Here is a 15,151-nt window from a genome sequence, read left to right as displayed (position 1 = left end):
GGCCCTAAGACAACGGATTCCTTTTGTAATCTTGCTTTTTTTTTTTAGGAATCTGCAGTGAGTCTTTTGGCTCGATTATAATAGATTTGGTATGATCTGCTAACATTTTACAGAAAATATTAAGTGGCTCTTCTCTCAGAAGATTTCCCAAGAAGTAAGGCCTGGAGTTACAATGAAATGCAGTATAATAAATCAGGAACCAGGTCTTCCATCTCCTCTGAGTCTCAAAAAACATAAACATATATATTTTAAAATACAGAGCAGTGAATTACTTTTTAAGGGCAAGAAAGTTAAATCTTGGGAGTATTGTTTTAAATATTACCTCCCCCCTCCCCCCCAAACACCTAACCATGGACGAAGCACTTGACGTTAGCTGACCAGCAGTTATTCAAAACAATTCTGAAATAATAGTTTTCTCTACAGGTCTGGGCATCTACAAAGTACCATTGTAGTATTTTGTTTATATATTGACCGTTATTTATTTACAGGACACATTAAAATACCTTTTAACATGTAAACATTAACATTCAAAATACTTGAAAACATGTGGAATATAAATGTGAAATCTTGCAATTTGAACATCACGGAAAATACCAAGAAAGACAAACTATGATACTATTTGAAATTGTTTCAAGGAAATATCTTCTTCACCCAATTTCACTTGCAAAAAGTTCCCAATTCATCAAGGAGTAATTTGGAAACATTAAATTTCGGACTAGAATCCTCGATACCCCTAACTAGCCAAGATGGCCAGTTTTGGCTGGAGTTTTGAATTTAATAGACCACAAATGAAACTTTCCCAAATCTGAGAAAAAGCAATAAAGCTTTATCACTCTCAAGTTTTAGCACTGGAAAATATGGTAGATCAGATACAGAGGATCAAATAAAATGTGGTAGAAAACCCTTCAGTATCACACATTGATAATTCCCAGGGGATCCCTGTAAGGCTCCAGCAATGGTCAGTTAGCATTCAGGGAGAAATAAGCTTTTTGTCTAGTGGCTCCAAATGTGAATTGTATGGGGTCCCATTAGATTTTTTGTGTGTGTCAGAAGTGAATTGAGAAACTGCAAGTCGCTTCTGGTGTGAGAGAATTGGCCATCTGCAAGGACATTGCCCAGGGGGTGCCCGGATTTTTACCATCCTGTGGAGGCTTCTCTCATGTTCCCGCATGGGAAGCTGGAGTTGAGAGATGGGAGCTCATTCCACTCCCTGGATTTGAACTGCTGAGCTTTCAGTCAGCAGTTCAACTGGCACAAGGATTTAACCCATTGCACCAAGCCTTAAACCATTGTCCGCTCCCAACCCCCAGCAAAGGAATTAAACAAGAAGATCCTTTTGGACATCCAGCTTTAAAAAAGCTTCTTGGGCCTCAAATGTTCTAAAACATGACAATCAAATCCTTGGGTGCATCTGCACTATAGAATTAATGCAGTATGACATCACTTTAACTGTCATGGGAATCATGGGAATTGTAGTTTCACGAGTTCTTTAGCCTTCTTTGTGAATGAATGCTGGTGTCTCCAGAATTTTTTTTAAAAAAGATCCAGGATTATGTAGCATTGAACCATGGCAGTTAAACTGATGTCGAACTGCATTAATGCTACAGTGTAGATGCCCTTCAGGGACTAGAAGCAGCAGCCGGGGATGAGTTTGCAGATCTCAGCATTATTTGACTGCTTTTTAAACTACATATTTTCAGAGCCCTGTTTTTCAGATCCTTGATTTAAATGTGATAAATATTTTGTGGATAGTTTCAGGGAAGCTTCCTGAAATTCCTTGTTTACAAAGTAATAGCAAATGGCATCCAAGCAGCAGTTGGTGTTGGCAAGAATAGCTGCCAGGCGGACATATAATTCAATATTTTCCATTACAGCACAGCTGGCTTTTCTGAAATCAGCAATGAACCGAATGAAGAGTGCCACATGAAGGGGTAAAAAGCATATGATGAACACAATCATATTTGCAAAAATTATGTTGATTGCTTTCTGGATGAGCTTTACTTCTTGTGGATGGGTGTGTTTCTTCTTTATGAGTTTAGTTGTGATTCGAATGGAACAGAAACTCAGGATGGCTAAAGGTATTAAAAATCCCCAGATGACAGATGCTAAAAGAAATACTGATGGTTTTTTGGTAACTTTTATAAAACAAATTTCTTGCTCAGATCGTTCATCTGCAAATTTCACTGTACATATTATACTTATAAGTAAGATCCAGAGAAATCCACAGACAATTGCTGACTTGCGAGGGGACCTTATACTCTTTGCTTTGAGGGGGTATGCTATAGCAATGTATCGATCAATTGCAGTTATAGTGATCAGGAAGACACTCATGTACCTGTTGACAAAGTATGCAGACTCCAAGACATGACACACTGTATTGACAGACTTTGTCTTAAAAACTAAACTGACAGGCAATGTCAAGACAAATAAACAGTCTGCAGCAGCCAAATTGGTCATGTATACTCTAGTTTCATTCCATTTGTTCAGTTTGCAGCAGAACATCCCCAAGGCCCAAACATTTAAGAAGAATCCGCAGATGAAAGCTGGAATGTAAACACATGTTTCAATGATGTATATGAGTTGACTTTCAGTGATGTTGCAGATTGTTTCGTGCATTTTGTCTTGGTTCATTACTGTGCTGGTGCTGTGAAAGAAATATAGTTATAGTTACTGTATCATCATTCATGCTAACATCAGAGTTTCAAAAAACTCCTTTTTGATCTACAATTCCTAGGACCCCCAACTGAATTTGAGCAGCAGCCTGGGTGTTTTTATTCAAATTAGAACTTGTTTAAGCTCTGGGTAATAATTATTTTTGGTTTAGACTTATGTGGGTGCAACAAGCTCCATGGCACCCCCTTTAGAAACTCTACAAAGAGATCAGGGGACCTTCTTGAATAGGGTAGGCTCTGGTATAGGAACAGGACTTAGAAACTAGAAGAGGCCTTTCATGAGTGGAGCTCTTTTGAAAGCAAATCCATAATTCAACTCATCTTCCACACAGCTGTATAAAATTCCACATTATCTGCTTTGAACTGTGTTATATGGCAGTGTGGACTCCGATATTGTGGATTATCTGCCTTGATGTTCTGGGTTATATGGCTGTGTGGAAGGGCCCTATGTTTCACACTTAAAATATGTTAGTCTCACTTATCTGACCTTCACACATCCGACATTCCGTCTTATCCGATGCTCTTATCCAGTGCCCCCCCTTTCCTCCAGCATTTCCCCTTCAATTAAAGGAGTGCTCTCCAACTCTCCATTCCCAATAAATGAAAAAAGACAATACGAGAAGGAGGAGGGAGGGAAGGGGGAAAAGAGGCAGGACCGGAAGCGGTAGCATCCTCCCTCCTTCTCTCTGTGATTTCCACCCTCCTCTTCCGCATTTGGACACTTCCTGCTGGGCTGCTCTAGCCCCAAGGCATTGCCTTGCCCTAACCCTTTGAGTCCCTGTTGTTAGTATTCTAGATGTCTAGCTCCGTGTTGGACGGGTAACAGTAGGAGACTCCATATTATCCGACATTTTTGTTTATCCAACGTTCTGCCGGCCCATTTATGTTGGATAAGCGAGACTCTATTATACAGTTTAAAAAGACAATGTGCAACTATTCAGTCCTTCCCCTTTAAAGATTTTCTTAAAAGATGGAAAGAAAACAGGAACAAAAAGGAAAACCCGTTGGGAAAACATGGCAATTTAGAAATGAAAGCTGATGAAGCCTGGGAACCTGGAAATATGAATGAGGCAAGGTGACTGAAACAAATGCCTTACCTGGGACCAATAGCCTGCTAAATCTTCACAGAGCCAAATCTGAGTGTTCAAAGTACTCTTCTGAAACAGGCTTGGGTTCTCTCTTTCTGTTAAGATCTTGTCACAGAAGTGACCTCACCATGGTTCATTGTCTTTCAAAGATGATGAGAGTGGCTGTTCAACTTACACCTCTGACTGTCCTTTCTTCTTGCAACTTCACCAGGTAGCTTGCTGTCTCAGGTTCCTGGGTCAAAAAGCATCACATATACTAATATCGTTAAAGGATCTCCAACCATCATTTAGCCAAAACAGCGTTTGGCTTTTTATATGCTGCCTGCCAAATATTATCTCTCTATCGTTTGGCGAGAAGTTGATCAGCCACATGTATCCTGTAGTAAATGCAGCAGTTGTATCAAAATTGTCATCAAGAGGTTGTGCTTTTTGTACTTTGGCAGTGGTAAGGGCTATGTAGATTATAAAATGCTAGCTCTCTGTTGATATTATCATAGCACAATCTCTGGTTCAGCATTGATCTAACACCATAGGAAAAGGTGGGCTGTTTTTTTGTGGTAACTTAATTGTAGCAGTGAATGCAACAGTCATCATTTCTTGGGACGAAACTGAGATTTAAATTCGAACAGATAATAAACATGTCTTTTAGGTAGAGATTATTTGCATATCACTGCTTAGATGCTAGCAGCCTCCAATATTAGAGATAACTTCAAAAACCTGTCATGCTCTTCCAGTTACAGTCATCTCCTTGTTCTTAATGATCTTCTAGAGCCTGTAACTTTCATGGTCTGAATTCTTTTTTTTCCATATTTTTTGTCTCCCACTTTTTTATATTCTTCTTTTTAACAACTTTCTAGTAATCTGGGTTGCAGTGAGTTTTCCGGGCTGTATGACCATGTTCCAGAAGCATTCTCTCCTGATGTTTCACCCACATCTATGAAAGACATCCTCAGAGTTTGTGAGGTCTGTTGGAAACTAGGCAAGTGAGGGTTATATATCTGTGGAATGTCCAGGGTGGAAGAAAGAACTCTTGTTTGCTCGAGGCAACTGTGAGTGTTGCAATTGACCACCTTGATTAGCATTTAATGGCCTCACAGCTTCTAAGCCTGGCTGGTTGCTGCCTGGGGAATGTTTTGTTCGAAGTGTTAGCTGGCCCTGATTGATTCTTGACTGGAATTCCCCTGTTTTTTTTAGTGTTGCTCTTTATTTACTGCTCTGATTTCAGTTTTTTTTAAAATACTGGTAGCCAGATTTTGTTCATTTCCATGGTTTCCTTCTTTCTGTTGAAATTGTCCACATGCTTATAGACTTCAATGGCTTCTTTGTATAGCCAGGCTTTGAAGCTGCAAGGCCATTCAATGCTAATCAAGGTGGTCAATTGCAACATTCACACTTACTTCAAAAAGACAAGAGTTCTTTCTCAAACCCTGGACATTCCACAGATATATAAACCCCACTTGAGGATGCCTGCCATAGATGTGGGCGAAACTTCAGGAGAGAATGCTTCTTTTTTTTTTTGGGTCGTGTCAGGAGTGTCCTGTTGTGAGAGAATTGGCCGTCTGCAAGGACGTTGCCCAGGGGACGACTGGATGATTTTGATGTTTTATCATCCTTGTGGGAGGCTTCTCTCATGCCCCCGCATGAGGAGCTGGAGCTGATAGAGGGAGCTCATCCGCCTCTCCCTGGATTCGAACCTGTGACCTGTCAAGTCTTCAGTCCTGCCGGCACAGGGCTTTAACCAACTGTGCCACCGGGGGCTCCGAGAATGCTTCTGGAACATGGCCATACAATACGGAAAACTCACAGCAATGCAGTGATTCCGGCCATGAAAGCCTTCAACAACAATTTTTGGTAATTCTTTTCCTTTTAGGACAGATATATCTATATGCCTTTGACTGTTTTTATATTTTTTCTACCTTCCCTAGCCAAGAGGGCAAGGGTCTAGAGCCGATGTGGTCGCCCTCACAGCACCAAGGATCTCCTCCACGTCCCCAGGGTAAACAAGCCAAAAAGAATCCCACAAAATCAGCAGTGTTGCCCGGGTAAGGCTTTAAAGCAAGAAACATATTTTGAAGATGTGAGTGTTCTATTAAGAGTTCCTTGGCCTTTATGGATTTGTGAGTTCTACTGATTTGCACTCCTTGCACTTCTGGTATAGCCACCAGCTGAGTGTGACTCATGGCTCCATGTTGGCCAGAGTCAGTTGTAGGGTAAATGTTACAATATATGCTGCAATACCTACAGTGGCTGCCAATCTGTTTCCAGTCACAATTTAAATACTTGTTAGTGGTCATCAAGTTGACTTTGGGTGTATCTGCACTGCTGTGGCTCAATTCTATGGAAACATGAGAGTTGTAGTTTGGTGAGACACATGCACTATTTGGCAAAAGAAAGCTAAAGATCTTGTAAAACTGCAATTTCCATGATTCCATGCCAGCTAGAGTAGTTGCAGATTGCAGCGGGGATGCACCCTTTGACTATTGGCCATCTCATTAATGAGAGCTGCAAAAGTCACATTATCAACAGGCCTGTTTAGGTCTTGCAGGTGAAGGGCTTTGACTTCCTAGACTGAGGACCTCATCAGAGAGGTGGGGGGAAAGTGGAGAGAACCGTCTTACGCTGTTCCCTCCTGTCTTTTCCTGTCCTCAGGGATCGCCATTCCCATCTTTCCTCAGGGGTGGCCTTCCCCCATCTTTCCTCTGCTTTACCCTTTTTTTTCTATTAGGAGTCACTTGACACCTGACTTCTGATAGAGGTCTTTGTGCTCTGTTTCCATGCGCTTGGGAAACAGCGTGCCATGGAATCCCATTGGAAGTCCTCTTATGTTGTCTGATGACTTCCAGGGGACTTCCTTTGCTTATTGCCTCACCTGTATAGGATGTGTGTTTGTATATCTTATATATCTATTATATGTTGCGGGATCAAATGGTTGCCGAGTGTAAGCCATCCTGAGTCCCCCTCCGGGGGTTGAGAAGGATGGGGTAGAACTGCTGGAAATAAATAAATAATAAATAAATTGCTAATGATTTATTGTTTTTGTCATATATATTATTTTTAGCATCTCAGAGGGCACTTTATTTGGAAAGGTGGAAATATAACTTGAAAAGTGAAAGCACAACAGCAATATATCCTGAAGTTTATGAACAGAAAGCTAATATATTTCAATAATAAACAGAGAATGAGAGCTTAGTCCTAGTTCTACAACTTTAATGAGGCAAGAGAGCAACTGCAATGAAGGTGGATATCAGAAATGGTGGCTGGTGGCTCTCTGGCTTTCAGCCTAAGATATAAAGAAGATATTTAGGGTGTTGAACCTATTTTGGGGATCAGGTTTAGTACCTTGGATAGCTCCTTTCTAGTTTGTATTAAAAGCCAGAATAGATATACCTTTCAACTAACAATGAAACAACCATTGACTCTATCTGCCAAAAATCAAAAGTCAGTTCTGGTTGTGACTTTCAGTTTCCAGTAACGTCATTTTGGGGACTGTGAAACCGAGGTTAGGAATAAAGGTAAAATGCTGCTTCATGAACAACAATTTGCCGTTTGAAGGCAAAAGTATCTTTTTAAACGGAGGGGCTTTGAGGCTTGGTGTTAGTGAATGTTGGGGAACCCGTCCACCCACCAAAAAAGCCACTTGGGAGCTAGCTATATGTGACCCTTAGCCTGCAGTTTCTCACACCTACTTTAAATACAGTCACCAATATCAATCAACTAGCTGCAAGCAACTTTATGACGAAATGGGGTAATAAAAATAATAGAGATAGAAGCTGTAAACATTACCTTGATCTAGTCTCATATCTTCAAAGCCATCAATAAATCTTTTGAAGAACATCTTCCTTCCAGCATTTAAAAGGCATCTTCGACATAAATGTTTTCTAATATTCTACTTCACAATCGTCTGTCTCAGTTTTGCCGTCTTCTTGGTGCTTCTTCGTTGTGTGGTCTGTTAGCTTCCTTCCTGATTAGGATCAACTGTTTTTTTTTAATCACAGCAATGTTTTTCTTGACATACAGCTGCCACTGAAGTTTGTTTTCTTGCCATAAAGAGGAAGGCAAAGCTTGAAGCACAGGCAAAGGAACTACAATGCTGATGCTAGGATGAGCAGGTTCAAATTTTGTACTTTAAGCCTATGCTTCTCAAAGTAGTGGTCCATGAAAAGGTTTTGATTCATGAGCCACTCACTGGTGACTTACCAGCAAAGAAACAATCAGTTGTAGTCTATAGGCATAAATGTCTTACTAGGCCGGCAAAACATAGTTGCCAGTCCCCAGCATCAGATTGTCTAGTATCTAAGTAAACAAGTATCTAAACTGCTCTAAACAAAAACAGAGTCAAACATTGCACAGAATGCATTTTTGTCTATTTGCTGCCTGGCAAGAGTTTCTATAGAAATGGCAATTGATTCCAGAGTTAGCACCCTAGATGTTGGAAGAGAAGGAAGGTAACCAGATGGAACTTTCCATTGATCTCTGTTGGTGTTGGGGAGTCTTGCTAGATCTATCAAAGGCCTAGTATGTTGCTTGCTTTCCACAGTGGAAAAACCTGGCCTGCGTGCATGACATAAACATGATATAACAGCATTTGTCCTCTTCTACCATTGCTCCACAAACAGTGGTGTTCAGAGATATGTTGTTTCTGATTCAGAAAGTAATGTAGAGCTGTAATACATGGTTGCATTTTCACATGTGAAAGAAATTATTCCTTTTGTGTCTCTTGAATGTTCCACCATTTAGCTTTTGTGAATGACGCCAAGTTCTAATGTTAGGAGACAACTTACTTTGCTCCACTTTCTCCATTCATAATATTATCTTTGTTTCTTTTACGTCTGTATTTATTTTTGTTTGTACTAAATGAAATCAATTAATCAACAAAATTTTAGTACTCATAGAACAAAACTCCTTTGTACACTTGTTCTGCTACCAGCTACATGATTAGATAGGCCTCATTTCAAAAACCTGTGTGCTGTAGTGATCTGAGTGTTGGACTAGAAGTCCTGAAGACAAGGGGTCAGATCTCCTGACAGCCATGGAAACCCACTGCCAGATATAGAGAAAGGCAATGGCAAAACTTTAAAATAATTTTTAAAGAAAAACATATGGTAGAGTTGCTTTAGGGGCAACCTAAATGGGAGTCAATGTGAAAAAATAATTTAGAGAGTGTAAAATGAAAGCTAGATTTTGGTTAAATGACCCTTCTAGGAACTTTGATATTTCAAAAGGGGGCGGGGCAGGGTGGAAAATAAAGAGTATTAAGAAGGAGAAGTGGCTATTTGGGTAATTCTGGAAATTCAGTGGTTCAGTGTGCACTTCTCTAAATTTACAATGTAGTTTACAAATGACACTTAAATCCGAAGATGTGCCTGTACAGAGAAATTCTCATTTGTAGGCTATCTCATTGTGTTAGGTGTATGCTTTGGTCCCCATCCTTGAATGTCATATTGGCTTAAGAGGCATCCCGACCAGGAGAAAACCTATTGGTAATGAGCTCCTGGCACAAAATACCTTCTGCTGAACTCTCACTTCAGCTGTTACATAAGTGGGTTGTATATACATTTCTGTGACTTTTTAGCATGTTTATCTACCTACGTGAGTTCAAAAATATAGCCATGTTAGTTTCAAATATCAATGTGCAAAAGGGATCTTCTAGCACCTTAGAGACCAATTGAGAAAATTACGTTGATAGCATAAGCTTTCATAGAGTAAGTTGTAGACTAGTATAACTTTCATAACAAAGACTTACGCTAGCAACTTCATCCTGTCTAAAGTGCAACAAGATCCCTTTTCAGACTGTTTACATGAATGAGAGACTGATAAACTCAAGATCACCTTATCATCTTTTTCGTTGACTAGGGATATGAACATCGGTTTCCCCAGTTTTAGTTCCTCACTAACTGAGATTATGGGAACTGTTGTCCAGCAATATATGAAGGATAAGAAGTTGGCACCTCCAACCACTGTATCACCCTGTATACTATGAACATTATTATTTCTGAAAGGAAGCTTGTAACAGAAATCTATATCCACCAAAGATTTATATGTGTATATGTGTATATGTGTATTAATAATTTTTATATATTAATATCCTGCTTTTTCTCTCCATACGGAGACTCAAAACGGCTCACAACTAAAGCATAGCAATACAACTGAAAATATAAAAGTGTTAAACCAGTATTGAACATCATTAAGAGCACATAAAATCATAGCAGCGCCTGACAATCTTTAAAAAAAACCTTCTTCTTTGAAAGACTGCCTTTTGGCTTCCCTCAGCAGAGAGTTCCAGAGTTGAGGGGCAGCCACCGTGAAGCCACTTGTTCCCATCAATTGAGCTTGAGATGGAGGTGGGACGGAGAGAATGACCTCTCCTGAAGATTTCGAGCCCAGGCAGGTTTGTACAAGTTGATGTGTTCGGCTAAATAGCCTGGACCTGAACTGTCTAGGGCTTTAAAGGTCATAACCAATGCTTTGAATTGTGCCAGACTGGCACTGTTCTAAGGAGACATTGACCACCACCACATGATATTCATGTCATGTCTAAAAATTCAAAAAACAGTATGATTTAAGATTAGCTTTGGGATATTGAACAGAATCCCAGATGTTTCCACTTTCTGATATTTGCCTAAGCATTTTTAAATTTCTGTGTTAGCCACCCGAAGCAACACTGTCCATGTTACATTTTATTAACAGACAAACATGATGGTATAAATAATACAAATAATATGCACACCACAAAATCATTTGGAAAATAATATGTGCATCACTATTCACATGTTGAAGTAATGTTTTATTCTATAATAGAACAAGAGACTTCAACCATTATCATACCATACAAATATCATTTATCAAACCAAGCTAAGTTATAAATGGATAGTATATGTAGCTCTATGCTTCAGCATAATTCAGACTCACTTTCATCCAGGGCTTCTTCCCTGACCAACCTAACTTTTACTTGAAGTTAGCTTGCAGGAATGGCAATCTGAGATTTCTTTTATGCACGAGTTAATGCCACTGATCAGAAAAGGCAGTTTGGTTTTTTTTTTAGGCAAAATGCCCAGCTGGGTTGGTTACATTTTTACTTACTGGAAAGTTACCTCAATGCACCTTGCTGGTGTTTGTGTGTGTGCATGTGTGTATAGAAACATTGTCAAGCTGTGAAAGAAAATGGCTGAAGGTGTGCTGTTTTATAAAAGATGGGCAATAAAAGCATCTGTTCTCCTAAAAAAAAGAAAGAACAAAAAGCCAGTCGTCTCTTAGCTGACAAAAGAAAGCTTACTTCTTGCTCAGGGAAATTAAATAAAAAGTAGGATCAAACTCATGCAGTATCAAGACTTGCGTTTTTAAAAAAGTAGAAAACTATTCCCTGTAGTATTCCCTGTATTCCCTGTAGTAACCTACGGATGTGAGAGCTGGACCTTAGGGAAGGCTGAGCGAAGGAAGATCGATGCTTTTGAGCTGTGGTGTTGGAGGAAAGTTCTGAGAGTGCCTTGGACTGCGAGAAGATCCAACCAGTCCATCCTCCAGGAAATAAAGCCCGACTGCTCACTGGAGGGAAAGATACTAGAGACAAAGTTGAAGTACTTTGGCCACATCATGAGGAGACAGGAAAGCCTAGAGAAGACAATTATGCTGGGGAAAGTGGAAGGCAAAAGGAAGAGGGGCCGACCAAGGGCAAGATGGATGGATGGCATCCTTGATTGAAGTGACTGGACTGACCTTGAGAGAGCTGGGGGTGGTAACGGCCGACAGGGAGCTCTGGCGTGGGCTGGTCCATGAGGTCACGAAGAGTCGGAGACGACTGAACGAATGAACAACAACAAGAAAACTATTAAAGACAAGGAAAAATAGGGATATGTCAAAATAGTGATCTTTTTTAATTTTATTTTTTTTAATCCGAAAAGGATCAAGCAGCTACATTATGGTAGAGTACTCAGGACCGCTGCTAGTTAGGACACCATCCACAGGACAGCCTATTTGCCGACTTCATAGATTCGATTCAATGTGGGTGATTCATATAGGTGTTATCCTTCATATTTTTGTACGTTTGAAATGGAATATCCCAGTTTGAGAGTCCAGAAGATGATCTCAGTCTGTTTTCTCCGCCCTCCCTTTTTTATGATAGTTTCTGATGTTTGACTACCAAACCGTGATGGGCGCGGACAGGAAGTCCCCCTGCGTCGTGGGATGGACTTCATCACTTTTCATTGCCTCAGTGGCTTAGAAGTTTTAAGTCCATAGCTCTCCAAGGATAAGTCCCCCTGCGTCGTGGGATGGACTTCATCACTTTTCATTGCCTCAGTGGCTTAGAACAGTTTTAAAACAACAGGGGCATGGGCATGGAATAAAGTCCATAGCTCTCCAAGGATAAGTCTGCAGGCATCTTCAAACAACAGCATCATTTTAGCAATTTAGCTTGGAAGTTGTAAATCTTCAGTTAAATTGGATTTTGACTGCATTGGTTTAAAGACAGGCAAAAGAGATGCAGCTTCCTGGAATTCCTTAGCAACCAAATAATAGCAAATAGCATCCAAGCAGCAATTCAGATTTGCCATTAATGAAGTTGCATGTGTGGTATTGCTGATAATGTGGCGCACCTCACAGTCAGTTGTGTTCATTATATATTGAAGCAGAAGGCTTATGTGGAAAGGCAAAAAGCATATGATGAAGGTGCCCAAGTTCACAGAAATCACAAAGATGGCTTTCTGGGTTAACTTTTCTTCATGTAGACTAGCATTCTGTTTTTTCTTGAGGCATTGGATGACTTGTGTGGAACAAAACAACAAAGTAACCAATGGTATGCAAAAGAAAATGGTAAATTTGATAGGGATATGATGCAAGGTATGATCATCTGAAAACTGGATAAAACAAATCCCTTTTCTATCTGAACGCAAAAGGAGTGTAATTCCATTAATAAAACAACAGATCCAAAAAAATAAAGAGATGACGGCTGCCTTCCTTGGAGACCGTATTACTTTGGCTTTCAGAGGATGCTTGATTGCAACATATCTGTCCACCGCGATTAGTGTGATAGTACTGATACTCATTGGCATATTGATGCAATGTATTATAATGATGACTATGCAAAAAGTATCAGTAGGCCTCTCCATTTTGTGAAAATACATTATGAATGGTAAGGTGAGGACTAGCGTATAGTCTGCAAGGGCTAAACTGATCATGTAAACTCTAGTTTCTGTCCATTTGCAGAATCTGAAGCAAAACACCCATAAGGCAACTGTGTTGAATATGATCCCAAAGAAAGTGAATAGGCTGTAAAAAACGGCTTCAAAAATCACAAAGAGCTCATCAATAGGAAATTGGCATGTACCATTATCAGGCATTGCTGTAAAGAGAATTTTAAATTAAGTATCAAAGATTAGTATATTGCAAGTAAAGCATAATTATTCATTCAGAAAACAGCAACTGATTTAGCTCTTCCATTTCCAAGCTTTCTTTCTGCATATGCCACCAGCATGAGTAACACGTTCTCCATATTGACATGAAAGCATTCATGTACTGTTTAGACAATTTCAGATTTCTGCTGTGTCTCAAGTCCCCAAATTGTATACATGTCTGTTATCTCATGCTTGCTATTTAAATCCAGTATTACAATATTCTAACATATGAAAACAGTTAGAAGATTACTTTTCATTTGGAGCCAACTAAATGACACAAAGATATGTGAATGTGATGTTGTGCTCCTTCAAGTCATTTCCAAATTATGGTGACCCTAAGGTGAATTTATCATGGGGTTTTCTTACAAGATTTGACTGGAGAGATTTGTCTGTGCCTTCCTCTGAGGCTGATGAGTGCGACTTGCCCAAGGTCACCCAGTGAGCTTCATGTCTCAACAGGTATTTCAAACCTAGTTCAATGCTCAAATAAATAAATAATGTCCATAAAGGACTCATATTTGCTATTGTTCAGTTGCCCTTCTACTCATCCTCTCCCAGTCAGGTTTGTAACCTGCTGCTGTCTGGCTACAGAGGGAAGAAATTTTCGTTTGCAATTTCCCTTTGCCTCTCTGTGGTTTGCTTTGCTCTGTTTACTGAAAATTAGACACAAGCAGTTTTAGCAAAGATCTGCTTGACTAGTTCCCCATCACATTATTTTAATAACAAAAACAGTAGCTGGAAAAGCAATGGGCGAGAGAGGTGATTTTTAATGTGAACATATCAGGCTGTGCTTTCCTTCATTGCTATTCTCTGCATAGTTATATCCTGCAAAACTGGTTCTCTGTGTTTTCTCTGTCTCTGCCTGTGTGTAAGTTCTAATAAATAGTTTTCTATATATTTTCTAATTTGATCCTCCATTTTTGGAAGTTGCTTATAAGGAAAAAAGCACAGTGCTTACAACTACACAATATAACATCACACCAGTGGCAATAAAGCAAGATAAATCATATATGGTATGAAATATATATAAGACATTCAGGATTTGAACTCATTGTTCAACTATTTGTCATTTATGTCTGCTATGCAATTATTGTCTTACATGCAAAATGTGTAGTTTTAATCTTTCTCAAACGTTAGCATAGAAAAATGTGAGGAAAAGGCGAATAATTACCTGACACTTTGATTGCAATCTTCAGGATCCTTAGAAATTCAGTCTGTAGAAATATCCTGCACAGAGTCAGTGTGGTTGTCTGGATGCCACAGGAAACAGTTCATAGTATCTGTTGTTTCATATCAGTACTTGATCCCACCTACATTTCAGGAAGTTGTTAACGCGTCAATTCTGCAACCAATTGCTGTGGTATTATGTATTTATTTTGTGTGTGTCAAAAGCATTACATAAATAAACAAGTACAAAACTGATAAAATAGAGAGGGCACTAGTGGCTAAATGATTTAGACCAAAAATAGGCAACAGCTACCACAATGTCTGTAGCTTTAAACATTTCTTTCTCTGTGCATGAGGCAGGGCATTGTGGCTAGCATACAGAAGCGGAGTTGTTTATTCTGCTCCACAATCGCACAAAGTGGAAGATTCTTTTAGGTAGTGCCATTTTGCCAGGTTGTCTTTTGATCTCCCAACACCACTTCTGAGTTTGTTCAGGGACTTCCAAGTTTCCCATTCTTGGTTTGCCCCTTGAGGCAGACCCTCATGGAGGGCCCTCCAATTAGGATTTCCTGGTTAGCTGCCCAGAGGGATATTCTTGCTGTTGCTGGAGGAACATTAAAAGGAGTGGTGGTTCTCATGAAACTTTTCCTTGATTTGAGTCTACAGGAAGGAGACTGATAGCCATGCATTGGGTAGCTTTCACAGTGTTCAGCCTCATTTTCCTCGCAATTGACATGGGGGGCGGGGGGGGGGGGGCAATGCCAGCTACCTTATAGAGTCTATAAACTGGTGTAGGCTTGAGACATCCTATGATTATTCTACATGTTTTATTCAG

The 15,151-nt window shown here is 39.8% G+C and overlaps 2 protein-coding genes across 3 annotated transcripts; both read right to left on the bottom strand.

The window, feature by feature from the left end:
• Nucleotides 1-345: 345 nt before the first annotated feature.
• On the bottom strand, nt 346-7,959 carry LOC132769864 (G-protein coupled receptor 35-like). 2 transcript variants are annotated; one of them, XM_060766792.2, is made up of 3 exons: nt 7,544-7,959; nt 3,770-3,992; nt 346-2,644 (listed from the first exon to the last, which is right to left on the bottom strand). In XM_060766792.2, the coding sequence occupies exon 3, from the start codon at nt 2,629-2,631 to the stop codon at nt 1,687-1,689; it is 945 nt and encodes a 314-aa protein (XP_060622775.2). In that variant the 5' UTR covers nt 2,632-2,644; nt 3,770-3,992; nt 7,544-7,959; the 3' UTR covers nt 346-1,686. The 2 variants fall into 2 exon arrangements, with proteins under 2 accessions (XP_060622775.2, XP_067322051.1); XM_067465950.1 differs by lacking the exon at nt 7,544-7,959 and having other exon boundaries at nt 3,770-4,277.
• A 4,125-nt stretch (nt 7,960-12,084) lies between these two features.
• On the bottom strand, nt 12,085-14,399 carry LOC132769865 (G-protein coupled receptor 35-like). The gene is made up of 2 exons (XM_060766793.2): nt 14,321-14,399; nt 12,085-13,097 (listed from the first exon to the last, which is right to left on the bottom strand). Exon 2 carries the CDS (start codon nt 13,093-13,095, stop codon nt 12,166-12,168), a length of 930 nt encoding a protein of 309 aa, XP_060622776.2. The 5' UTR covers nt 13,096-13,097; nt 14,321-14,399; the 3' UTR covers nt 12,085-12,165.
• Nucleotides 14,400-15,151: the final 752 nt, after the last annotated feature.

Source organism: Anolis sagrei, chromosome 3, assembly GCF_037176765.1.
Source record: "Anolis sagrei isolate rAnoSag1 chromosome 3, rAnoSag1.mat, whole genome shotgun sequence".
Classification (NCBI taxonomy): domain Eukaryota; kingdom Metazoa; phylum Chordata; class Lepidosauria; order Squamata; family Dactyloidae; genus Anolis; species Anolis sagrei.
The sequence above is the reverse complement of the archived record's forward strand: the minus strand, read 5'-3'. Positions and strand labels throughout refer to the sequence as shown.

Bases quoted from the DNA above. Each gene is read 5' to 3' on its own strand.
- LOC132769864 (XM_060766792.2), bottom strand. From the start codon at position 2,631: ATGAACCAAGACAAAATGCACGAAACAATCTGCAACATCACTGAAAGT.
- LOC132769865 (XM_060766793.2), bottom strand. From the start codon at position 13,095: ATGCCTGATAATGGTACATGCCAATTTCCTATTGATGAGCTCTTTGTG.